This window comes from Schistocerca piceifrons, chromosome 7, assembly GCF_021461385.2.
Source record: "Schistocerca piceifrons isolate TAMUIC-IGC-003096 chromosome 7, iqSchPice1.1, whole genome shotgun sequence".
NCBI lineage: Eukaryota > Metazoa > Arthropoda > Insecta > Orthoptera > Acrididae > Schistocerca > Schistocerca piceifrons.
Genome location: NC_060144.1, coordinates 350,778,187 through 350,803,881, shown reverse-complemented (window position 1 = coordinate 350,803,881; position 25,695 = coordinate 350,778,187). Strand labels below are relative to the sequence as shown.

At 41.4% G+C, this 25,695-nt stretch overlaps 1 protein-coding gene across 1 annotated transcript in view; it reads right to left on the bottom strand.

The window, feature by feature from the left end:
* Nucleotides 1-25,695, bottom strand: part of LOC124709115 (cytochrome P450 4C1-like) — an 80,425-nt gene that overhangs the window by 2,167 nt on the left and 52,563 nt on the right. Inside the window, exons 7-11 of the mRNA XM_047240770.1 lie at nt 19,793-19,865; nt 19,593-19,702; nt 14,404-14,472; nt 9,415-9,586; nt 6,692-6,871 (exon numbers count right to left, since the gene is read on the bottom strand). Coding sequence (XP_047096726.1) covers nt 6,692-6,871; nt 9,415-9,586; nt 14,404-14,472; nt 19,593-19,702; nt 19,793-19,865 — 604 coding nt within the window. The remainder of the gene's footprint in view (nt 1-6,691; nt 6,872-9,414; nt 9,587-14,403; nt 14,473-19,592; nt 19,703-19,792; nt 19,866-25,695) is intronic.

The window sequence follows — 25,695 nt, the reverse complement described above, 5'->3', positions numbered from 1 at the left end:
ACAGTAGGGGTGGAAGACTACATCCGTGTCTTACACCATTTTATCCGAGCACTCTTGGTACTTGTACGTACCGAATATTAGCTGTTTTTCCCTATGTCTTACCTCTATTTCCCTCAGAATATCGAAAATCTTGCACTGTTTAAGGTTGTCGTAAGCTTTTTCCAGGTCGACAAATCCTATGAACGTCTCTTGATTTTTCTTTCTATTAATTTTTAAGTTTCACAAAGCCGACTTAGAGAATTACGTCACAGATTCTTTTACGTACACTATAACCGCGCAACTGTGTGTCGGTAATTATTTTTCGTATGTAACTGAATGTAAGGCTAACAAATTTAACTATCGTATGCAATTGATTCAGTCGTAAATCAGCTTAGACACAATTTACGAAACTCATTTGGAATTCATACACTGTAGGTTTTCACTGACAGTGTTTACTTCAGTTACAATTTGCCAGCAGAGGGGTCTTACTACATAAGAGACACGCTGAGAAGGTGATATACATAAGTGCTACTAAAAATGCTCGTCTCACGAAACTGTTTTGGATCAAAAGGTAACGTTAGTCTACAGCTAAATATTTGCCGAGCCATATTGGATTGGCGAGATTTCTTAGGCACTGATGACGCAAGGCAAGAGTGGTACGTACGGTTACTATCGAGTGAGGCAGATTCCGTTCTGTTTGTTGGCAATACTTGATTCGTGATCAGGTTTAGTAAGACAGTGTTTCATTCACCAAATAAGGTTTGCACCTTATGTGCTTTTTGAGATTTGCGTTGCGGATCAGGTGTTCGTGCGGTGGAACAGGTCCCTACGTTACGCATCATTATATTTAAATCAGAGCTTATATCTTTCAAATCAAATAAAATTACAGATTTTTATTCATCGTAATTTTTTGTGAAAAACGAAATCCGGTAAGTTTTCTTCTTGCTTCTCTTCTGCATCTAGACCGCAAAGCTGTACGGTGCTGTGTCTTTGGTTATCTGTAATTTGGTTTGAATACTAAGAACAATTAAGCTTGATTTTATTTGGCTTTGATAATAATGTGGTTAAGTCCTTCTACCAATAATATTTAAATTTTATATCTTATTTCAGCCAGCTAAGTAAGTTGGAAGTGGTTGATTAGGTGACGCAACGGTCACGGACCTTCAGCAAGCTATCTTTTGGCTTTCTCTTTTTCGCAATTCGAGCCTCAAATCGAATGTTCTTTGCAAAGTCCAATTACCATTGTTATTATGTAAATTATTTGTTGCATTTAAACTTAACATTATCACGGTCCTGTGTCAGCAAGCCTACCTACGTGCCAACAACAACTTCTGTGCCATAAGGCACATATAATTACACAGGTATTAATTAATCTTTAGACTATTCAATGAAACAGGTGACGTTTAATTTCGTCAATTAATTTCAAAGTCTACGATCCTTTCCGTGATTATATTGTTCTCATGCTATTGTCGAAATGATGCGGCATTATTCCGCAAATATTTTACTTTCAGTTCTAAACATTTATAAAATCTACACAGGTGCGAGAATAAGGTAACATTACAATGTCTGTGCTGGGGGCGCCAAGTACCTCGTGTAACCTCAGTCCGTTTGTCTTTTATGAAATCCTTGTATTCTTTAGCTCAAATAATAAGTATTAAAATAAATGAAGTTGCATATCTTTACTTCAGATTAATTCATCTCACCAATTTTATTAAATGAAGAACAGATTTTATAAGATGGTAGCAGTGACTAGCTACGAAGACTTGGACTCATACTTCGTGTAGACGTAACTATTTCTCGTGTTTTTGGTTGAGTCAGTAGCTTAGTCAGATCCTCTTCTGCTGACAGCATTTACGCAGCTAGTAAACATTCCTTTGCGTTATTAAACCCGGGATCTTTACGAGAACAACTACTTCACCCTTTGGGTATTTTTTGTGATATTTTTATAAATTCTGAGGGTGAGGAGCATGTTTCGCTCGGAAAAAGCTAATCGTATTTACATCCGCATGCAACCAACTACGCTACGAAAGCGGATCCATCTGACGCTGGTAGAACTGGGGACAATCTATTAAATCTCCATTTGCATATCAGTAAAGAAATGCAGTGTTGTGACAGGAATAAGGTTGATGGCCTGATGTTCAGGACTGTGGAACTCAGTGCAGAGGCGCCAACTAATACACAGAAAAGGAAATTTGGTAACTTATAGAAAAACAGATCGGAAACTTTAATCGCTGTCAGTTCTCGAATGGTTACTAACATGTTTGCCAGCGAATTAACCAAAGATGAATGTTCAGTTCTATCCAAAAGAGATAATTCTACTGTGAAGCCACTAAAGGTTCCCACGAAGAACATTAAAGCAAATACTGAGATAGGAATCCGTTTGTTAGCAAAATGCGTGGATGAAATTAGGACAGGAACGGCTAGGATATTACATAAATCCAAGCCACCTACCAGTAATTTGTCACAAGCGGAAGGGAAGGAACATCAGTGCAGACGGTAGCAACCTTGTCCTCATCGCTGACAAAGGTAACACCACGATTGTGATGAAAGGTGAAGATTACAAAAAAAGATTAAATATCTTTAGGATAGGACTACTTATACGAAGCTTCAGAAAGATTTTAGGACAAAAATTTTAAGAATTACCAATCAACTGATAAAAGCATCTTCTTTCTCTGCAAGCCAGAAGTTTACTTGTCCAGACTATACGACTTATAAAAAGTGCACAAACCAGAGGTTCTTTTGCGACCTTCTGTATGTTCTGTCTGGTCTCCCTACCATGTAGTGACCACCCCCATTACTGAAAACTGATGTTGGTGGAACTGACGTACTAGAAACTTAAAGCGTTTATTGAAAAATTAAATGACATGAACGTGGATCAAAGTGATATTCTTGGTAGCTTTGATATTGTATCTTTATTTACAACGATTCTCGTGAATAAAGATTCATGAGGCCTTAGTTTCATCCGGTGCATATAACGTTCAAATAAATTACGAGAATGCAGCCGACTGACATCGTCGACATCCGCCGATATTTCTACAGGAGCATACCATCTCATTTTTAAGGGAAAACTGTAGCAAGTAAGTGCTGTGCAAGCGTCTTCCGATAGTGAGTAACAATGGTGCTCCGAAATACCGTGCAGCAAAACCCCTTGCTATTCTGTTGGACCCTGTAGGAGATCGGTGTGAGCACCACACTAAGAACTTATCGGATATCTTACCTCGATTAGACGGAATGCGTTTGAATGATTCCGATGTTCTTGTAAGTTTTTATGCATCTCTTCACTAGTATTCCTCTGTCGGATCCGTTACGGTTGATTGAGGTTGGTTATGGTGTTGAATTAACGAACCTTTTCGACATATGTTGACTTCCACTTATTTTTTATTCAATGACCAGTGCTACGAACAGACAAATGGAGTTTCGATGGGAAGCCCGTTGCCACCTATTATTGCCAGCTTGTTTACGGAAGATTTAGAGGAACGTGTCTAGGAGTCGGGGGGCTTTGAAACCTGAGTGTTTTTCAGATACGTAGACGATACTTTTGTTGCTTGGCGTCTTGGCCGTGAGAAATTGAACCAGTTTTTAGAGCGCCCGAATTTAATCCACCCGAATATTCATTTCACGATGGAGGTGTTGGTCAGGTGGAAGGTGGGTGGTGCGTTGGGACATCCCGTTTATGGTGTGCCTACTCACACTGACTTGTATCTCATCCGGCTCAACGTGAAACGGTACTTCGTTCTTTGGTTCACAGGATCTATGTCATCTCGGACCCTGAGAGTTTGGCAGCCGTGTTAGCCCATTTCGAAGACACTTTTCGTCAGAATGGATATATTGGAAGACAGATTAGACGTGCGTTGTGCTATCTACCAACTGTGCACCGGGTCAGTGATGATAATACCGAGATTGCACCAAAACCTACGGCCTTCTTGCCTTACGCAGGGAGCATTTCAAACAGGATTAGTCGTATTTTGTGGAAATATGACGTGAAGAGTGTTTTTCGAACACCACCCAAGATCAGGGTCGTTTTAAGTTTGGTAAAGGATGATCTTGGTTGGCGTAAGGCGCGTATCTACCGCACTTCTTGCAGTTGCGGCATGTCGTATATTGGTCAGACTATCAGGACTGTGGAGGCTCGGTATACTTACAAGGGAACCTCCCCATCGCACCCCCCTCAGATTTAGTTATAAGTTGGCACAGTGGATAGGCCTTGAAAAACTGAACACAGATCAATCGAGAAAACAAGAAGAAGTTGTGTGGAACTATGGAAAATATAAGCAAAATATACAAACTGAGTAGTTCATGCACAACATAGGCAACATCAAGGTCGATCTGAGCTTAGGAGCGCCGTGGTCCTGTGGTTAGCGTGAGCAGCTGCGGAACGAGAGGTCCTTGGTTCAAGATTTCCCTCGAGTGAAAAGTTTTCTTTCTTTATTTTCGCAAAGTTGTGATCTGTCCGTTCGTTCATTGACGTCTCTGTTCACTGTAATAAGTTTAGTGTCTGTGTTTTTTTAGTGTCTGTGTTTTGCGACTGCACCGCAAAACCATGCGATTAGTGGACGAAGGGACGTGCCTCTCCAATGGGAACCGAAAACATTTGATCGCAAGGTCATAGGTCAACCGATTCCTCCACAGGAAAACACGTCTGATATATTCTATACGACACTGGTGACGGCATGTGCGTCACATGACAGGAATATGTTGTCGACCCACCAAACTTGTGCACTTGGCGAATGGGTAAAAAAATTCTTCTACCTTGCCCTATTTAAGTTTTCTTGTGGATGTGATAATCACTCCAAAAAAAGTGATGAAAACATAAGAGTTTGTCACATAAACTGCAACAAATGAATGCAACAGTTTCACAGTCGCACAGTTTTCCCTGTGCTCTGTCAAAACATATGTTTTTAACATTTTCAAATTTTTCCGTGTGTATACCGTCAAATCGTGCGTATGTCCAAGCAAATCTGAATATGTCCTGGAATTTTGGAGAGCGAAGTGGATCATGTGTGAGTGCTGAAGTTTGATAATTGTCTGAAAATAAAAAATTAAACTGTTCATTGGAGGGAAGACTTAAACCAAGGACCACTCGTTCCGCAGCTGCTCACGCTAACCACGGGACCACGGCACTCATGCGCAAATACTATCCTTGATGTTGTATATCTTGCACATGGACTACTCAGTTTGTTTATTTTGCTTATTTTTTTCATAGTTCCACACAACTTCTTCCTGTTTTCTTGATTGATCTGTGTTCAGTTTTTCAAGGCCTATCCACTGTGCCGACTTATAACCAAATCTGAGGTGGGTGCGATGGGGATGTTCCCTTGTTAGCATAAGCGGCACACACGCTTATAACAGCCGAGCAAATCCGCCAATGCAGAACAGTGTCTTTGGCAGCAGTCATCCTATGGATTACAGCAGTACGGAGATTCTGGCATGCACTTCTAGCTATTGCGGTAGTGTTATTAAGGAAGCTGTTGAAATTAAATTAGCAAGTACCCTTATAAATAGAGATGGTTGTTTTTATTTAAATTTTGCATGGAATCCTGCTCTCCCACTTGTCAAAAATGAGAGGGACAGAGTTTATGCTACTTCACCAGTTGATTATTAATTTCATTATCGATAACTTCTGACGTCGATTATCAAAAATGGTTCAAATGGCTCTGAGCACTATGGGACTTAACTTCTGAGGTCATCAGTCCCCTAGAACTTAGAACTACTTAAACCTAACTAACCTAAGGACATCACACACATCCATGCCCGAGGCAGGACTCGAACCTGCGACCGTAGCGGTCGCGCGGTTCCAGACTGTAGCGCCTAGAACCGCTCGGCCACTCCGGCCGGCCGTCGATTATCTCTAGGTTTGTGATGGCGCTAATGTTTACTGTGTGTGTGTGTGTGTGTGTGTGTGTGTGTGTGTGCGTGTGTGTGCATGCGTGCGTGCGTTATCTCAATGGAGTTTCTTTGAAAACCGAGGTATTAAATTCGATTGCACAGCGCTTGCTTGCAGCAGTTTTGCCTTGAAACAAGCAGGGTGTGCTCCTGTCGAAATATCTGTGGTTGTGGACGACGTCACTCGACTGCATTCCAGTAAGATATTTGAACAAAGCTATTTCATATATAACAAATATTTTGTATCTCATATAGAAGCTAGCGAGTGGCGAGCGCAGTGGTTCGCACACTGGACTCGTATTCGGGAGGATGACGGATCAACTCCCATCTGGCCATCCAGATGTAAGCTTTCCGTGATTTTCCCAAATCATTTAAGGCAAATGCCGGGATGGTTCTTTCTAAAGGGCACGCCCACTTTCCTTCTCCATCCTTCCCTAATCCGAGCTTTTGCTCCGTCTCTAACGACCTCGTTTTAGACGGGAAGTTAAACATTACTCTCCTTCCTCCTCCTCATATAAAAACTATATTTAGACCCTGTCTCACTGAAACCCATTTCCAGTACAGCAATGAATTTTATGAGTAAACTGACGGGTTGGCCGTGGGCAGCGCTCTTAGTCCAGCTGATTCGAGGAATTATTGATTTCTGGTTCGGAGACTGAATAATCTACCATAATCCGAGAGTTATTTCATCCAATGCGAAAAGCCTTGAAAGAGTTTGTAAGTGAGCAGAAGTCTGATTCAGTGGTGGATCAGGTGCATCACATTCGACGAAGTATGCAGTATCTGGTACCTTTCATTATTTAAAGAATACAATAGTTACACGTCTTACCTATGCAGTTTCGGGGCCCCGCGCTGAAGGGCACGTAGGCGAAGGGGTGCCTGCCCTGCACCCTCTCCTGCAGGAAGTTGTCCGGGTCGAAGCGATCAGGGTCCGGCCAGTAGTCAGGGTCGCGATGAGTGTTTCGGATGTTGAGGGTTATCGTGCAACCCTCAGGAATTTTGTAACCACCTGTGAGACATGAGAAGCGTGTAATCAAGAGTTACCTGGAATTCCACTCTGTGCAAGCTTTTCGCCATAAAACGTGGGAATGAATTTTAAAACAAGCTTGCTCTATCTGAAAATGTCAAAGGTGCGTCGCTTCTGAGAACACCTCCGATGAAACACACAATGATGTAACAATGAAGGAAAGGGAGAGAGATTTACGTTTATCCACAGATTGACAAAGTCTGTCGATAATTTACTGTCACTGCTGATGTTTAGCATCATACGCCCTAATACTAAAGTTTCCCATTTTCAACCCCTCCAATTGCAACAGGTACAACTTTTTAATGTTTTCCTTTTAAGCTTTATAAGTGCTACATATGAATAATTTGGTCTAGACATTGAAGGTTATCTTGCTCTCCGTACCATAAATACACAGGTTTCTGCTCATTTCTAGAAATTTCAGTGGCACAACACGATGTAGATGATGATGTTTGGTTTTTGGGGCGCACAACTGCGCGGTAATCATTGCCCATACAAAGTCCCAATTTTTACACAGTCCAACTTTTACACAGGCCAATCTAGCCACTGTCACGAGTGATGATGATGATGATGAAATGATGAGGGCAACACAAACACCCAGTCCCCGGGCAGAGAAAATCCCCAACCCGGCCAGGAATCGAACCCGGGACGCCACGCTCCATAGGTGGTAACGCTAGCCATTAGACCACGAGCTGCGGACAACATGATGTAGAGGCTTCACTTCATTGCATACAACGTCCAACATATACACTAGTCTGCAAACTTAATGACGAAAGTAGCTTTTGCATGATGTGTCACAGCCAAGTAACTTAGGTCGGCTAAACTTGAATCATACGTAGAAAGAACTGCTACAGTGTAGTGCAACAACGTTGAGCGGTGAGTGTACCTTGTTCAAAGATTTGGGGATAATTAGACCCATACAACATTGTACTTTCACACACAATAAAACCTAGACCATCAAAGCTATCACGTTCGGCAATATTCCTGAGTGCCTTGCGTGTTCTTACCTCTTAATGAATATACGTTTTGTTAAGTTTGTATGACAGAATGTGTAAAAACATTGGGATTACTTATTTCAATATTGGTATAGAGTAAATAGAATAATGAATGACCGATGCATTGACAGTACACAAATGGGTAGTTCTCACAGGGATAGGGAAAGTATGCTTTAGGCATAATGGGGACGCAACGCACATTGTCTTCCGTAATGAGCAAGAAGCATCCAAAAAATCCTTGCATGATAAATAACAGCCAACTCATGGAGAGCTCAATAATTTGTAATTGGTACATTTAGGAATTGAACTTTTTGCAAATGTGTACAGCAAACTTTGTTTGACGCAGATATTGTACCTAGTATTTCCGTTTGGAACTGCTTACTCTAGCTTAGAAGCAGCTCTAAAATACCAATAATTAAATCTATCGGTCGTGCTGTTCCGATTAAATTTGCAGGTCTGTTGTACTTTTCTTGTCATATGCGTCTTTCCTTTGTTCGCTATAACTATAAATCCAAGTAAGTGAATGAGAAAAAGCACGCAGCATTTTCAAGAATTTAACACTTTCCACGAAACAAAATACTAATCACCAATTTGGAAGGCAGGAGACATACTGGCGGAAGTAAAGGTGTGAGGGCGAGTCGTGAATTCTGCTTGGATAGCTGTCGTTGGAGCTCTTGCCCGTGAAAGGCAAAGGTACCTGGTTCGAATCCCGTTCCGGCACACAGTCTAAATCTGCTAGGGATCTTTATAACTACCCACACTGCACTGCATTGCGGCATATACAGTATTCCTGCAGACCTTTGTTACACTATAGAGCGGTCAGCGTTACTTACTTCTCGAGATGCCTATACGACAGGTGAAGGAATACTCAGAGATCGGGCCTCGGATTTCCATAATGGCCAACCACCTTTTGAGTCACTTTCAGTGAGTCACTTTCAGCTTGTCTAGATGCTGCGACTGCGGCCGGCGATTACAATGGCTACTAGCTGATGGTCGACATATTAAGATCAGATAGTTATATGGCCCAACAGCGACATAAAATACGATTTCATACTTTTATTACATTGTTACAGTGGCCTACGTTGAGATAAAATTTCTATTTATGGACATTGAAAAGATTCCACATATTTCTGAGAACAGAAAATGGCTCTGAGCACTATGGGACCCAACTGCTGAGGTCATTAGTCCCCTAGAACTTATAACTAGTTAAAACTAACTAACCTAAGGACATCACAAACATCCATGCCCGAGGCAGGATTCGAACCTGCGACCGTAGCGGTCTTGCGGTTCCAGACTGCAGCGCCTTTAACCGCACGGCCACTTCGGCCGGCTTCTGAGAACAGATGAAGGCATCAGAACGTACTGAGAATTGTCTCCACAGAATATCAGCTCTTCATCATCCAACTATCTCGCTATCAAACTCAAATTTTGTAACAAATAAAAAATTTAAATGTACTACAGTTTGTACGTCGTAGCATTTGAACTGACTCGCAGTCTCCTAAATAGAAATCATCTACGATGTTTTGTACCTACCAATTTCCACTTCCTTCGTCGCTCGGCGACCGATACCGGGCACACTAGGATATAGCCTCAAGGCTTCCTTTATAACCATCTCGAGGTACTTCATGTTGTTCAGATCATGTGTAGTTGGACGTCTGTTGGGATCGTCTCGAAATATATCATCCAGCTCAGCGAAGACTTTCTCCTACGAGCAGAGGGCAGCCTCAGTTAGATTCGTTCCACGGTCAAACAGTTTACACGCAACATTTCGCTCACATTCACAGACAAACATGCACTGTACCTCCACCTCCTCTCTCTCTCTTTCTCTCTCTCTCTCTCTCTCTCTCTCTCTCTCTCTCTCCTTCTCTCTCCGTTCCCACCTCCCTCCCTTACACACACAAACACACACCCCCAAATAAACCGAACACCCGGGCACAAAAACCGAACGCACATATAGATAATACTCTCACGAACTTCTACGCACGTAAAAAGAAGTTTTGCATCACCCCGGTTCCCAAAACACCTGAAGATAGACGTTGACAGTGGATATTGTATCACAGATACAGTCCCTTTGACTGTTCAGAGATGTCACTGAACCTGCCCAAAGATGTAAACAACCATGCATGAGCAGCGCTTATTAGACAGAGGGAGTCCGACAGCCGATCAGTTCCAGTCATTCCACCAGGAAGGAGGTACACGACTTGTGTCGTCTGTAGTTCAACCATGCCTAGACGGCCAATACCGCGGTTCGATCGCATCCGCATTGTTACTTTGTGCCAGCAAGGGCCCTCAACACGGGAATCGTCCAGGCGTCTCGGAGTGAACCAAAGCGATGTTGTTCGGACATTGAGGAGATACAGAGACACAGGGACTGTCGATGACATGCCTCGCTCAGGCTGCCCAAGGGCTACTACTGCACTGGATGACCGCTACCTACGGATTAAGGCTCAGAGGAACCCTGACAGCAACGCCACCATGCTGCAGCCACAGGACGTCGTATTACGACTCAAACTATGCGCAATAAGCTACAAGATGGGCAACTTCACTCCAGACGTCCATGGCGAGGTCCATCTTTGCAACAATGACACCATGCAGCGCGGTACAGATGGGCCCAACAACATGCCGAATGGACCGCTCAGGATTGGCATCATGCTCTGGCTCTGAGCACTATGGGACTTAACTTCTAAGGTCATCAGTCTCCTAGAACTTAGAACTACTTAAACCTAACTAACCTAAGGACACCACACACATCCATGCCCGTGGCAGTATTCGAACCTGCGACCGTAGCGGTCGGGCGGCTCCAGACTGTAGCGCCTAGAACCGCTCGGCCACCCCGGCCGGCGACATCACGCTCTCCTCACAAATAAGTGTCGCATATGCCTACAAAGAGACAATTGTCGCGCAGACGTGTTTGGAGGCAACCCAGTCAGGCTGAACGCGTTAGACACACTGTCCAGCGAATGCAGCAAGGTGGAGATTCCGTGCTGTTTTGGGGTGGCATTATGTGGGGCCGACGTTCGCCGCTGGTGGTCATGGAAAGCGCCGTAACGTCTGTACGATACGTCAATGCCATTTTACGAGCGATAGTGCAACTATATCGGCAGCATATTGGCGAGGCATTTGTCTTCATGGACGACAATTCGCGCCCCCATTGTGCACATTTTGTGAATGACTTCCTTCAGGATAACGACATCGCTCGAATAGAGTGGTCAGCATGTTCTCCAGACATGAATCCTACCGCACAAGCCTGGGATCGATTGAAAAGTGCTGTTTATGGACGACGTGACCTACCAACCACTCTGAGGGATCTACACCGAATCGCCGTTGAGGAGTGGGACAATCTGGACCAACAGCGCCTTGATGAACTTGTGGATATTATGCCACGACGAATACAGGCACGCATCAATCCAAGAGGACGTGCTGCTGGGTATTGGAGGTACTCGTCTGTACAGCAGTCTGGACCTCCACCTCTGAAGGTCTCGCTGTATGGTGGTACAACATGCAAAGTGTGGTTTTCATGAGCAATAGAAAGGGCGGAAATTGTGGTTATTCCAATTTCCTGCGCAGGTTCCGGAACTCTCGGAACCGAGGTGATGCAAAACACTTTTTGATGTGTGTTTTTTGTAGTATTGTACCAGCAATGAAACCGTCTGTATCTCAATGATGCCTCTCCAATTTGCAATTAAGTGCTTGGCATCATCACAAACGAAGCCGCCGAGGAGCAGTTGTCAACGGAATACAGCGTACTGGTCGTCGGGCATAGAGACCACCCCCATGCAGTCACCGTACTACTGTAGATCTAGAGCTTGCAGCCCTGTTAATTGTGGTTGCAGTTAACGTGCGTCCGTTCTTGCCTGTTGCACAATGTAGCATCTGCTGCTGTAGTGTACTGTGGTCAAGCAGCTACTCTCCTTGGGGCAGCAGTCCCTTTGATTCAGAATGCTCGACGTGCACGTGAAACAATGCTGTGAGCGATCCCAAACTCCTGGGCTACACTCGTCACGCTTCGTCGTTCTTCCAGTTTACCGATGATTCTTCCCTGTGTGAAGCCATCCAAAAGTTGTTTCTGTACCATGTCGTAATGAAGACCATCAGCACAGTGTACCGTAGCTGCTCGCTGATTGACACACCTTGCCTTTCTCGTTCTTTCAACTGTCTTGTGTTACGGGACCAGCCCGATTTGGCACTACAGTCGCGCTCATCTCACGTCATGTGATGTCCAGCTTCCTACGCTTGATTAGGTGACCTTTGGAAACATTCTGCCGCACTTCCTTTCATTTCCATTGAGTTGTTAATATGTTATATTAATTTATCTATATTTTCTTTAAATTTTGCAGAGGAGTGGATGAGCGAATGTAGATTAGAAACAGCAGAGGTCCTGTAACACTTGCTTGTGGAATGCCAGATATCACAATTGTTTTACTCGATGGCTATCCGTCATTTACTACAAACTGTGACCTCTTTGACAGGAAATCACAAACTCAGTTGTACAGATGAGACGATACTCGACAGGCGCGCAATTTGGCTAGAAGCCACTTGTGGGGAACGGTGTAAAAAGCCTTCCGGAAATCTACAAATATGGAATCAATCTGAGATCCCCTGTCGATAGCAATCACAACTTCGTGTGAATAAAGAGCCAGTTGTGTTTCACAAGATCGATATTTTCTGAATGCGTGGTGACTACGAGTCAATAGATTGCTTTCTTGAGGTATTTCATAAAGTGCAAACACAATATATACTACTGGCCATTAAAACTGCTACACCACGAAGATGACGTGTTACAGACGCGAAATTTAACCGACAGGAAGAAGATGCTGTGATATTCAAATTATTAGCTTTTCAGAGCATTCACACACGGTTGGCGCCGCTGGCGACACCCACAACGTGCTGACATGAGGTAAGTTTCCAACCGATTTCTCATACACAAACTGCAGTTAACCGGCGTTCCCTGGTGAACCGTTGCTGTGATGCCTCGTGTAAGGAGGAGAAATGCGTACCATCACGTTTCCGACTTTGATAAAGGTCGGATTGTAGGCTATCGCGATTGAGGTGCTGCTCGCGTTGGTCGAGATCCAATGACTGTTAGCAGAATATGGAATCGGTGGGTACAGGAGAGTAATACGGAACGCCGTACTGGATCCCAACGGCCTCGTGTCACTAGCCGTAGAGATGACAGGCATCTTATCCCCATGGCTCTAACGGATCGTACAGCCACGTCTCGATCCCTGAGTCAACATATGGGGACGTTTGCAAAACAACAACCATCTGCACGAATAGTTCGACGACGTTTGCAGCAGCACGGACTCTCAGCTCGGAGACCATGGCTGCGGTTACGCTTGACGCTGCATCACAGACAGGAGCGCCTGCGATGGTGTACTCAACGACGAACCCGGCTGCACGAATGGCAAAACGTCATTTTTTCGGATAATTCCAGGTTCTGTTTACAGCATCATGATGGTCGCATCCGTGTTTGGCGACATCGCGGTGAACGCACATTGGAAGCGTGTATTCGTCATCGCCATACTGGCGTATGACCTGGCGTGATGGTATGGGGTGCCATTGGTTACACGTCTCGGTCACCTCTTGTTCGCAATGACGGCACTTTGAACAGTGGACGTTACATTTCAGATGTGCTACGACCCGTGGCTCTACCCTTCATTCGATCCCTGCGAAACCCTACATTTCAGCAGGATAATGCACGACCGCATGTTGCAGGTCCTGTACCGGCCTTTCTGGATACAGAAAATGTTCGACTGCTGCCCTGGCCAGCACATTCTCCAGATCTCTCACCAATTGAAAACGTCTGGTCAATGGTGGCCTAGCAACTGGCTCGTCACAATACGCCAGTCACTACTCTTGATGAACTGTGGTATCGTGTTGAAGCTGCATGGGCAGCTGTACCTGTACACGCCATCCAAGCTCTGTTTGACTCAATGCCCAGTCGTATTAAGGCCGTTATTACGGCCGGAGTTGGTTGTTGTGGGTACTGATTTCTCAGGATCTATGCAGCCAAACTGCTTGAAAATGTAATCACATGTCAGTTCTAGTATAATATAGTTGTCCAATGAATATCAGGTTTTCTTCTGCATTTCTTCTTGGTGTAGCAATTTTAATGGCCAGTAGTGTATGTTCCAAAGTTCTGCTGAAAATCGACGTCAGTGATACGGTTGTATAACTGCTACTTTTTTTCTTGTATATTGGTGTAAACTGTGCAGTTTTTCAGTCCTTAGATACGGATCTTTCGTCGAGACAGCAATTGCATGTGATTGCTAACTATGGAGCCATTATATCAGTACAATCTGAAAAAACTTAATTGCTATGCACGAAACAATAGTATAGCCTCTCTCCTCCATCTTTCCTCTTCTGCCCAATAATTTCTATTAATACTATCTGTGTGCCAGTACAAGCTCACGTGAATATGGTTGAGAACCAGTGACAATCCTACAGTGAAATAAGTAGTTGTGGTAAATTTTGGTGCTGTACGAGATGCACAGGAAAGGATAGGAAAGGGTTAATACTCACCTGGATACCGGGGTGATGTCCGAGCAGTACCAAAACCCACAACATGCCAACAGACGTCGTGTCGTGGCCCTTAAAGAAAAGAAGAGAAATGTGAATGTCTCAGAAACAGCTTAACACAATCAGTATGTAATTTCGGACTAGCTGCAAATTTGTGGAACCGCCATCTTGGTAGAAATACTCGAGCTTTGGTCAATTACTCGCGACAGGTTCCAAGCACACAGATTACTGAAAACATTTTGTGCTGTTTCATTTGGATACAATCTGTAAGCAATTAAAAAGAACAGTTTTTACAAAATATGAATTATTCATTACCAATTACTAAAACCTGACAAAAGTTAAATTGCAAATAATATTTCTAAAATAATTGTATCGAGCGAGGTTACTCAATAGCTGAAACACTGTTTAAGACTGTAATACAGATGTGCTGCCTAAAATTTTTGACCATTAGTTTATTGTAAATATGATGCACTGCACTTGTTTCATTATGTTAATCTTTAAGTACTACTCGTATGTGTTAATTAGAAATGTGACATATGCTATAGTCTGCATAAATTATTTTGTATAATGATATATTTATTCTGGGTTAATGCCATTAGAGAAAGTTAGGAAAAGCGATGTCGTGACTGAGAACAAAAAACTGTTTTAGTAGCACTATCTCTATACTGGAGTGTGACGTTAGAGCAGAGCGCGCTGGAGACTTCCCTGCTTCTGAGATGTGAGAGTGAACTCACGTAAGTGGCGTGCGCTGTCGGGACTATGTGAGCTACAGCTAATGTTTGCGAGATACCAAGAACATGACGAGTGTGGGCAGAAGAAAGAGGCCCCAGTAACATCAAGATCCTGCCCCATAATTAGTCATTGCGAATTAAAGTATGGGGACCGATGGCCCTAGTAGTCTGGTCCCTTCAATCCCACAAACCAACCAACCAATTAAGGTATACTCGCAGTATTACAATGAGCAATGCGAGCATTGTATTCGATAGCGAAGACGACGGCTTAACATTTGCCCAGGTTCATTCTCAGTGAAACTTACTGCAATAATGAATGTTGTATGTAAAAACTGTAGGTATCTGATCTTGTCATTATCCTCAGTCATTGTCATGTGTTTAGGGTCGTATTGCTTTCCTGTTATTGAGTATCCGAGAGTTGTTGTTTAAATAGCTGAAATAAATGTATTAAAATCATTGCCAGTTTCATTTGTTTGCTGCTAGATAATTAAAAGGAATTAATAGTGAGGCTTCAATAAGTTAAAAGTGTTGTTCAATAATATTAGAGGCAGAGCCATTCCTGCTAACTCCTTGAAGACAAAGTAAAACGAAGTAACTAAAATTAAGGGGGGTAGGACGTCACAAAATAAAAAAACGATTTTTCAAAAATATGCTTATTTTGTAGCGCACATCTTCCTGAATAATTTGATGTATAAAACATATATATTTGAGGAGTTATAAGGTACACAATTTGGTCTTAAGTGTATGCAGGTGCAGCGCCACGCCCCTCTGCACAGCATTCTTCTGTCATACCTAAGTGTATTTCGCTTTGTAGAATTCGAATGTAATAGTTGTGCCAAGGATAGTCATACGTCAAACAAAGGACTATCGATATCGATACTTTCTCTGCTGCTATCGACATGCATTTTTTTGATCACTGGTTTTGTTTGTTCTATGTTTTGAAAGGCGTGCAGTGTGGTGCTGTGATCTTCGACACAATTTTCATTTTGCTGTGTTGTTTTGTGTTCGTTTGTGGCATATTATGGCACAGGATGCCTAGAATTCGTTGCTTCAACCGTATACAACGTCACCACGGCAACACATACACAGTAAAGGGTGTTACAACAAATATGGCTCAAGACTGCAACCTCTCAGAGCCAGTAAACAATTCACCACCGAGTGCTTCTAGAAGGAAACTTGTTTTTGGTGCTAATGAAAATGGAGGCTGTGAATCCGAAGGTTCATGTAATATTATCGTTGATGTTAACATACTGTCACAATTAATATTGCCCAATGTTATGTGCAAGCATTGCTTTGGTGTTCAGTGTGTTTCTTTGGTGGAAGATAAGAGTCCCAGGAAAGGCCTTGCTACTAACTTATCTGTGATATGCAGCAAATGCAACGTTGGTGCGTCTTGCATGACATCTAAAATCGCAAACAAAGGTTATGATGTAAATTTGAGGGTAGCATATGGCATGCGCTGTATTGGTAGGGGACAGAAGGCAGCAAGAACACTTTGTGCAGTGATGAATCTTCCTCCTCCTCCAGCGAAGTTTGAGAGGTATTATGGCTTAATGATTGAGGCTGTAAAAGAAGTTGCAGAATCTTCAAGTGCTGCAGAAGAATCTATTGTCGAAAATGATGGTGACAGGGACATAGTGGCTGCTTTTGATGGTACTTGGCAAAAAAGAGGGCACACTTCATTGAATGGTGTTGTAAGAGCAACATCTGTTGACACTGGTAAGGTGCTAGATGTTGAAGTGCTGAGTAAATTTTGTCATAGTTATCTGAAAGGGATTGCAGGTCATGTATGTAATGTGAACTATAAAGGCTCAAGTGGAGGTATGGAAGTGCAGGGAGTCGTAAGCTTGTTTACCAGATCTGTTGCCTCCCGTGGCCTGCGTTATGTGAAGTACCTTGGTGATGGTGACAGTAAAGCTTTCCTTGAGGTTCAAAAGTGTGCACCATATGGAGCTGAGACTATTTTGCAGAAGTTAGAATGTGTGGGACATGTACAGAAAAGACTTGGCACTACACTTAGAAGGCTGAGGCAAGATTTGTCAGGAAAAAAATTATTTGATGGGAAAGGAATAAAAGGGAGAGGGTGACTGACGGATGCATAACTTGACAAACTACAGTCATATTATGGTTTGGCAAAAAGAAGGAACACAGGAGACTTGAAAAATATGAAGCAAGCAGTTTGGGCCTTATACTTCCACAAAATGTCCACAGACAATAACCCTGTCCACAACTTATGCCCAAAAGGAAGTGAATCATGGTGTGGCTACCAAAGGTCAATTGTTGGTGGTGAAGAATATCATCATAGGAATCCTCTACCGACTGCTGTAATGGAAGCCATCAAACCTATATTCAGGGACCTTGCATATGAAAACTTACTGAAGAAATGCCTTCATGGTGGTACCCAAAACCCAAATGAAAGTTTTAACCAATGTGTAGGCGAAAGATTGCCAAAAACCGTTTTTGTGGGAAGAAATGCACTTGCTATTGGCGTTTACGATGCAGTTTCATGTTTTAATGACGGTGTGCAAAGCAGGAAATATGTATTATAGAAAATGGGAATTAAGCCCGGAGTGAACTGTATCAAAGCTTTGTACGCAATAGACAGAGAGCGTGCAGTGAAAGCGGATAAATCATTTTTGGAGTTCATAAAATCAAGAAGAGTGCATCATAGGAATGTGAAGAGGAAGGAAACTGATATTGAAACCGAAAAAGAACCTGCTTATGGTTCTGGACAGTTCTAAGACTATGCCAAATACAAGCAGAAACGTTAAAAGCCATTTTCCGCAGAACACAATTTTCTGTACTTAGGTACATGTAGCATTCAAAATAAATATCCTATTACTATCAAACTTGGTATGCTTATTAAACAGAAAATCCTTAATACAAAACTCTAGAATTTTCCAAATCTATTAAAAATTGGGAAAATTAACTATAAAATTTGAGTTTTTTCTAAACATGAAGTTTAAAATGTAAGAACTCATTCATTTTTCCATAAATTAAATAAATTCTAGAATTTCATACTCCTTTAAGTATGATTTGTATGCTGTGGAGAATTCATTGAAGAATCTCTCTTACTTATGAAGAAAAGTGTACCTAAAGCAGTTGATGCAGCCAATGGTAACGGAAAAAAATGGTCGAATTTCACATATGAAACAAATTGCTTTTGTTATGTTTTTCAACGTCCACTGGTATCAGTGTGAATCCTGAATACTCCACGTAGTGATGGTATGTCGAACATGGTACTAAGAGACAAATGACAGAGAAATATACACAGTGGTTCATTATTCGCGCCACTTTAAAATTGCTTATCTGGAAGTCCTCAACCGAAGTCCGAGATAACCGCTTGCCTGAAAAGGGTAGAGGGTTGTTCTGAGTTTCCGGCATTTCCTGTAGCACTATTGTATTTATACCATCAATACCTTTCCGGAATCAGTAATTACACGCCCTGGTTTCGAAACACGTTCTCTAAATATTATAATGGGCAATCAACTGAAAACTAGACAAGTGAGGAAAACTAAATAAACCGTTTATTATTTCAAGAGTTATCTCCATACCTGTTAACACATTTATCCCACTGGGACAGGTTTGTCAATGAATTCATGGAAAAACGCTTGCGGTTGCCTATGGAACCATGATTGTACCTAGGCTTTCATCTCTTCATCCGAAGCAAATCGATGGTCACAAATATCTTTCTTCAAGCTGCAAAAATATGGAAATGGCATGTTCCCAAGATTGTTTCAACTACACCGCAGAGTTTCCGCTGGGAATCCCTAACAGAGCCTTCATTCAGTCTCGAACTTCCCCCTTATAAAATAAAATGTTGTGCATCTGGTGAGACAGTGATGGCGTGGTGTATAACGAATTGTTTCCCTGAGGTGTAACCATCGATGCTGATATTTATTGTCAACAACTCAGACTCTTGCATACACAGTCCAACTAAAACTGCCAGGAAGACTGCATAAAGTGACATTACTCCACTGCAACGTCCATCCGCATTCTGCTAGACCGGCTAAAAGTATTACACAGTAGCTGTTTTGAGTAGTCACTCCGCACCCACCATATTCACCTGATACTGGACCCTAGATTTTCATCTTTTCCACTATCAAACAGCCTTTAATATACTTCCTTTCCGGATAGAAATGCGCTCCGAACATGGCTCAACGAGTTCTTCGCCCCAGATTCACTTGATTTCGACATTCACGTAATCGAAAAGTTTCCCAACGCTGGTAGACTGTTATAAATAGTGGAGGAGAGTAGATTACTGATGATTTAAGTCTCCGTTACATTAATCTGTTGTGTTTATTAAACTCAAAGGAAAACACTGCCAACTCATGCACCAACCCTACAGTTTTCGTACTTTATTTTCCAACTGTCTGGCTCTCATTTGACTCTCACTTGAAGATTTCGACTGTTGATGTCTCCCTCACCCGAAATGCCCTACCCTCCAAAGCAGCGAGTTACCTCAAACATGAAGGTGTCCACTTCCTCCTGCAGCTCCTGGTCGTTGAGCTTATGGCCGTCCTCAGAAGCTTCCAGTAGCATGTCGAGGAAAGCAACACGCCGCTTACTGCCTGCAAAGGTTTCTTAAGTTACGTGCTGATTTCCTTACAGCACATGACATAGTGTTATTGTATCTCATTTCTAAACAGAACAGCACGTACCTACGTCGTCCTCCTGTGCTTCCTTGACTTGGCCTCCATTCGTTTTACGGACTGCTTTCCTTTCACTTATCACCTGCAAGACAAATAAGTGTTGAAATCGTACAAGTAGTTTCTTTACACACTACAGTCGAACACTATAGGAGCTGGCGCTCCGTCCAGTGTTGTGGCAAGATAGTATTCACTATTCATTGTTTGCAGAAAGAAATTACACTCTGCTCTTCTTTTTTGGAAGCAGTACAGAGATGATTTTAGTCAACTGTTTCGCAGCTGACATGCCTAACGTTGGTTAATGGTAGCTTCCGAAGCTATAGCTAAATATAACAAACGAAATTTTTCAGATAAAAATTTACGAAAACGGTTTGCCTGATTGTAGCTGATATGATCACATTATCTGGCCATGGACATACTTCCACTTTGGATAAATGATAGGAACTGAGAAAACCTACATCAAAGGAATGTACTATAGCGTAAAAGTAATTTCTCAGTACTATATATAGCTAGATGGGGAACTGTTGACTGTCTACGCTGGAATTGTGCACATTAGTATTTTCTTTGGATCCAGTGGACAGGGCTAATTTTTATGTGGGTATTCATTGTCTACATTTGGCTTAACATTATTTTTCTACAAACTGGCTAACTATCTCCGCTGTTGAAAAGTTGGAACGTCAAGTTACGAAGTATCTGAATAGCGAATGTATGCCCTGGTGCCTACAGTGCAAAGGCCAGTCTTGCTCAATAAAAATGTGAGCGATATAGAGGTCAGTGTAACTTGGCCATATAATATCGTAACAGCATCAAGAGCAATGAAAAATCAGAATGGATTCCCTGCATTCCATATGGTGAAAGAAAGTCCTTGACAGCTGCAGGACTGTTGCCAACTTTCAAACCGCGAAGTGCGCAGGTTTGCTGTCAGACTTTTCTTTTCTTTGTCCTTGCCCCGTATCAGCGCAGGTTTGGCATGGTTATTAACTGATTGGTCGAAGTTAATTGAAGTGGTGGTCAGATGCTCTTCCTGTTGCTACTCAGTTACCCCCGGACAGAATAAGTGCGCCCAAGGTGTCTGCTTGTGTGTTATTCATGTGAAAATGGGCGAAAGGTTTCTAACACTTGTAAATCGTGTAACTGAGGTGGTACTAGGGTATCGACCTGTTATTCAACTATAGGGCTCGAAGAAACCACTTAAAATCCACGTACAGGCTGCCTGGCACACTAACCGTCGTGGTTAACCTACTTGCTAGATTCTACTGGGGCCAGCGAACCTCCCAGTCCCGAAAGCAGTGCTTTAAAGTGAATGGCTTTATTGTAGGATAAAATGTTTGCTGTCAATACTGATTGAAAACTATTGTCACTTAGAAATGGAGCAATGCTGAGGCCATCCCACAGGAACATTGAATGGCGTCTCGTGATTGGCTGAGGTTGTAGCCCACTCTGACTGTCACAGGTCTTCTGTGACTGGACGGATTACAGTCATGGATACTAAGTAGAATCGGTGACACCTGGAGGAGCCTGTACGGCGGGTGCAGCCAGTCATATACCGTTGGTCAGCAGAGAGGCTCAAATGACACTGCTATTGACCCGTAGCCATAGCAACTGAAGGTGGACTCGGTCCAAATGGCAAGACAGATTTTAACACTCCAAATATCACACATACCAGATGTTACAAAGAAAAACAACAATTAGAAAGAGTAAAGTGGGGTAGTTCACAGACCCAACAATCCTCTAGCAAAACATGCAATCAATAAAAAATAAAATACATCTACTCAAAGTTGGGCTCCAATCTCTGAACTGCACAGTAGTTTGTGTTACTGACCACTGCTGTAGAGAGACAGAAATCCAACCTGTAGTGTTATTATCATATGAAAGGGCAAACTCTTACTGCAGAACTGCTTCAAGGCGTCAAGGATCATGCATTTATATCAGAAAAGGGACACCGTTCAAATCAAAATATGACCTCAATACAGCAAGTGGAGACAAACACATTGAAATATCAGCTATTGAGTTAACGGGGCTTGATGTCACCAAGAAATTAATCATTTTATGCGTGTATAGATCTCCCAGTGGTAGTGTGGACACTTTTTTCAATAAATTAACAGAAGTTCTAGTTTGATCCCTCAAACACAATTCTTAAATGCGAAACCCACCTCCATGACGCATAGTACAGTTTCAAATATTCTGCCGTGCGTGCATTGCTCCTTATACAATACGCAGCAACACACTGTTCCTGACAAGCAAAAAAATTTATAGTAGATTATTTATCTTTAGCTGCTGCGTTTGCTGATTGTGTTTGCTTTTGAGAACGTCAGTACATGATACACAAAAACAGCATGTAAGAGGTAAGTCACTTTCATTTCAGGGTAGATCTCTCCTTGTATTACTGAGCAAACAGTGGGTAGTCGGGATTGTAAGGTGTCGTGCTAGCAAGCATATTAATTTTCAATGAACAATATTGGTAATTTCAAACAGTTATTGTATTCCGAGTAGTGCACTAATTTATTTTTGCGGATATTACAAGTCAAACGTTGTACTTCACATCAGGCAACGTTCATAATGTATTTCGGTACTAAGTTTTAGTTATATAGTTGTCATAGAGTGCAAAGTTAGTTTATTTTGGCATGTAATTAGATTAATTTTCTTTATTTCAGATTTTGCATCTCATGAAGTTTAAAGTTTTGTTTCACGACACTGTCGACATACGTTACACAGGACAGTCCAACAGTGGGTTTTGGTCAGCAACTGAACACGATATCTAAAGTAGTAAACGTTACATGAGGAGATAGTTTTTTAAATAAATGTATTCAGTTCTCTCACATAGAGACGGTATTTTTTATGGAAAGCTAACACAAGCTTGTTAGTATTGGAAAAAATTGTTTATGTATACAGGTGTAATGAAGTTCCTGATATAGGGATGTTTGTCAACATTTTACTGTTAGTGCTTGGGAGTTCATGTACTGGAAGATATAGTTACGTTTATAGGTGCCATGTAGCTTACGAATTCATTTATTGTTAATTTTTGGTAGTGTTGATATTGTCTCCATTCAGAAGCCCCATATTTTTGCTTCTCTCCTGATAGTTCGTTTGGAGCGGAAAGAAAATGCCAGGCAGTCTAGATTTAGGGGAGGTTGGCATAGGAAGTGATGATAGTGAAGTAGTAAAAGGGACTTTTGTATTTATGGCCCCAGCAATAAAAGGAAATGTAGAATTGAAATGTTAGTCAAATGCTTTATTCTCATATTAACAGAATCTTCCGTTGGTTCTTGGTAGAACAACATTATAATAATAAATGAAAAGCACCAGTTTGCTTTTGTTCTACAATATTATTTTTATTGGTAACCGGTTTTCGGCTTACAGGGCTATCTTCAGACATTTACTGAGTATTATCACCAAAGAAGTTAAATGTTAGCAGACAACATTGGAAGAGAAGTAACACATCTAGAGTGAAGTAGAAACATACAGTGAGTAACATCTTTGCAATGAAATAGTAAAAACTGAACAGTACATAAATAACAATGGAGTTGACAGGAAAACCTTTAGCACAAAATAGGAATAGCATGCCTACATAACAGTTTCTATTAATAAACAAAACTAATAAAATAAGATAAAATTGGTACTAGACAAGGCTGCATCAAGAGGTATGAAACATGGAGAGTGATATACAAACAATTGGAAAAGAATGGACAGTTGTCAATGTAAATACAGAATACACGAGGAACTTAAGCAAAATCAATAAGATAAACAGAAATTAGTAAATGCAGGAAAATTGAGGTGTTTGAGGGAACCTACAGTTTGAGAGTGTGATGGTACTGCATTTTAACATTAACATTATAATCAAAGCAGTGGCTGTATACCAGTTTACATTAAATAAATGAGCAAAGTAAAATATGAACAGTACTTGATGAGACAAATACAAGGGGAGTTAAACATGGACAGTAATACAAGTACAAGTTAAAAGCAAACCCTTAACTATTGAAACTAGAGCATATGTGGAATATAAAGACAACTGCAACAAATAAAACAACTTAATGACTACAGGAAAATGGGAATATGTAGGAAGAGAGATTGTGGGAAGTAATGAACAACAAAGATGATTATATGAAGTTTAGGAGAGGGGAAGTGTTGAGTTGTGTCTGGTCATTTAGGATGAGATCTGGACTGTGAGCAAGATGTTTGTTAATTTCCAGGCCATAAACTCAACCTGCTGGAAGCGAACGATTGAGGAGACATGATGTCATATACATTTAGATACGTGAAAACTAACTTTTCCCTAAAATGCTACTCAGCAAAATTTCATTAGGTATGAGGTTTTAATTTATTCATTCTTTACTATCAACTCTATTCACAACACAGTTTTTAAGCAGTATCCACATAAATCACTTAATGTACCTGCAAAATTATATCGTGGTACGACATGTACAGTTCAGGTGATATGACGTCATAACATTGAGATGCATTAAATACTAGCATTTGCTTCAAAAGGGACGCAAATTACCCAGGTTATGTTTATCCGGTATTTGATTATGAGAAAAACGTAACAACCTACAATAAATTTTATGTATAATTCGAAACCTTTGAAACACTTTTTCGCTTTTACATGCTTAAATTCAAATATTTGACACATTAGCGCACTTGTTAAATAATCAGATGTCTGCAGCTGTTTTATACATGGGAGTTTGATTCTTTTTCTCAATGAACCTTTAGTTGATGCAGATACAAAAATGCACACAATAACTGCAAGAACCGTATGCAGTGACTATAAATTCACAGCTCACATATCTAAATTTAATCTGTAATAGAAACCAAATATGAGATTTGATGATGTCTGTTATAATTAATTTATTGGCCGAATTTCGTAAGGTCAATAAATTAATGTTTTAAGCTATATTTTGTCCTCCGTTTTTATCCATGTAAACTCAAGGGTAAGCCCACCCTTGTTCCTCTGTGCCGTCTCCTGGTGTATTTTTGCTTGTGAATATACTTGAAAGAAGGACTTAATATTTTTCTGTAATATGTGAAAAACATTGAAATTTTTTCATGTGAAAGGTATCGAGTGAAAAGGACAAAGATAATAAGCACAATTTATTGTCATTGTAGACAATGACTAAAGAAAATAATATGTACTCTGTTAATTTTCCTTTGTCTGATAAAAGAGAAAACATGGTAGCTTTTTGAGTAGCACCGCTCACATAGCAAGAAGCACTCTTCCTACGTTCCATATTAAGAGCTCTGTAATAAGTGTAATAATTGTTAATTTATCTAAATCGTTTTCAGATTACCATATGTTATTTGTTACTGTTCAAACCATCTTTTATTTATAGGAGAATTGTGTCCTTTCCTGCAGCATCAGGTGTAGATTCTGACAAGATGTATGCAATCACAAAGCAAATGTGACGAATGAAACTGGACAAAGACTGCAATAAGAAGCGATAGTGGCCCACACTGAAGTACGTAAAAAAGGAGAGTGCTTACTTCATTTATGCTAAACGTGAACTGTACATGAACAATGCTTACATTTCGTATTAATGTGATCAGTGATGAAAAGAGACGCTCTGAGAATGCCTTTCAATCTCTTTACTTGAATGAAAAAACACTCATTTTCTAAGTAACTTTAGAACTAAGTAAAAGAACAACCGAAACTGATGTAGGAATAAAGTTGCTACGAAAGCGTGTTGTTGTGGTCTTCAGTCCGGAGACTGTTTGATGCAGCTCTCCATGGTACTCTATCCTGTGCTAGCTTCTTCATCTCCCAGTACCTACTGCAACCTCCATCCTTTTGAATCTGCTTAGTGTATTCATCTCTTGGTCTCCCTCTGCGATTTTTACCCTCCATGCTGCCCTCCAATACTAAATTGGTGATCCCTTGCTGCCTCAGAACATGTCCTACCAACCGATCCCTTCTTCTAATCAAG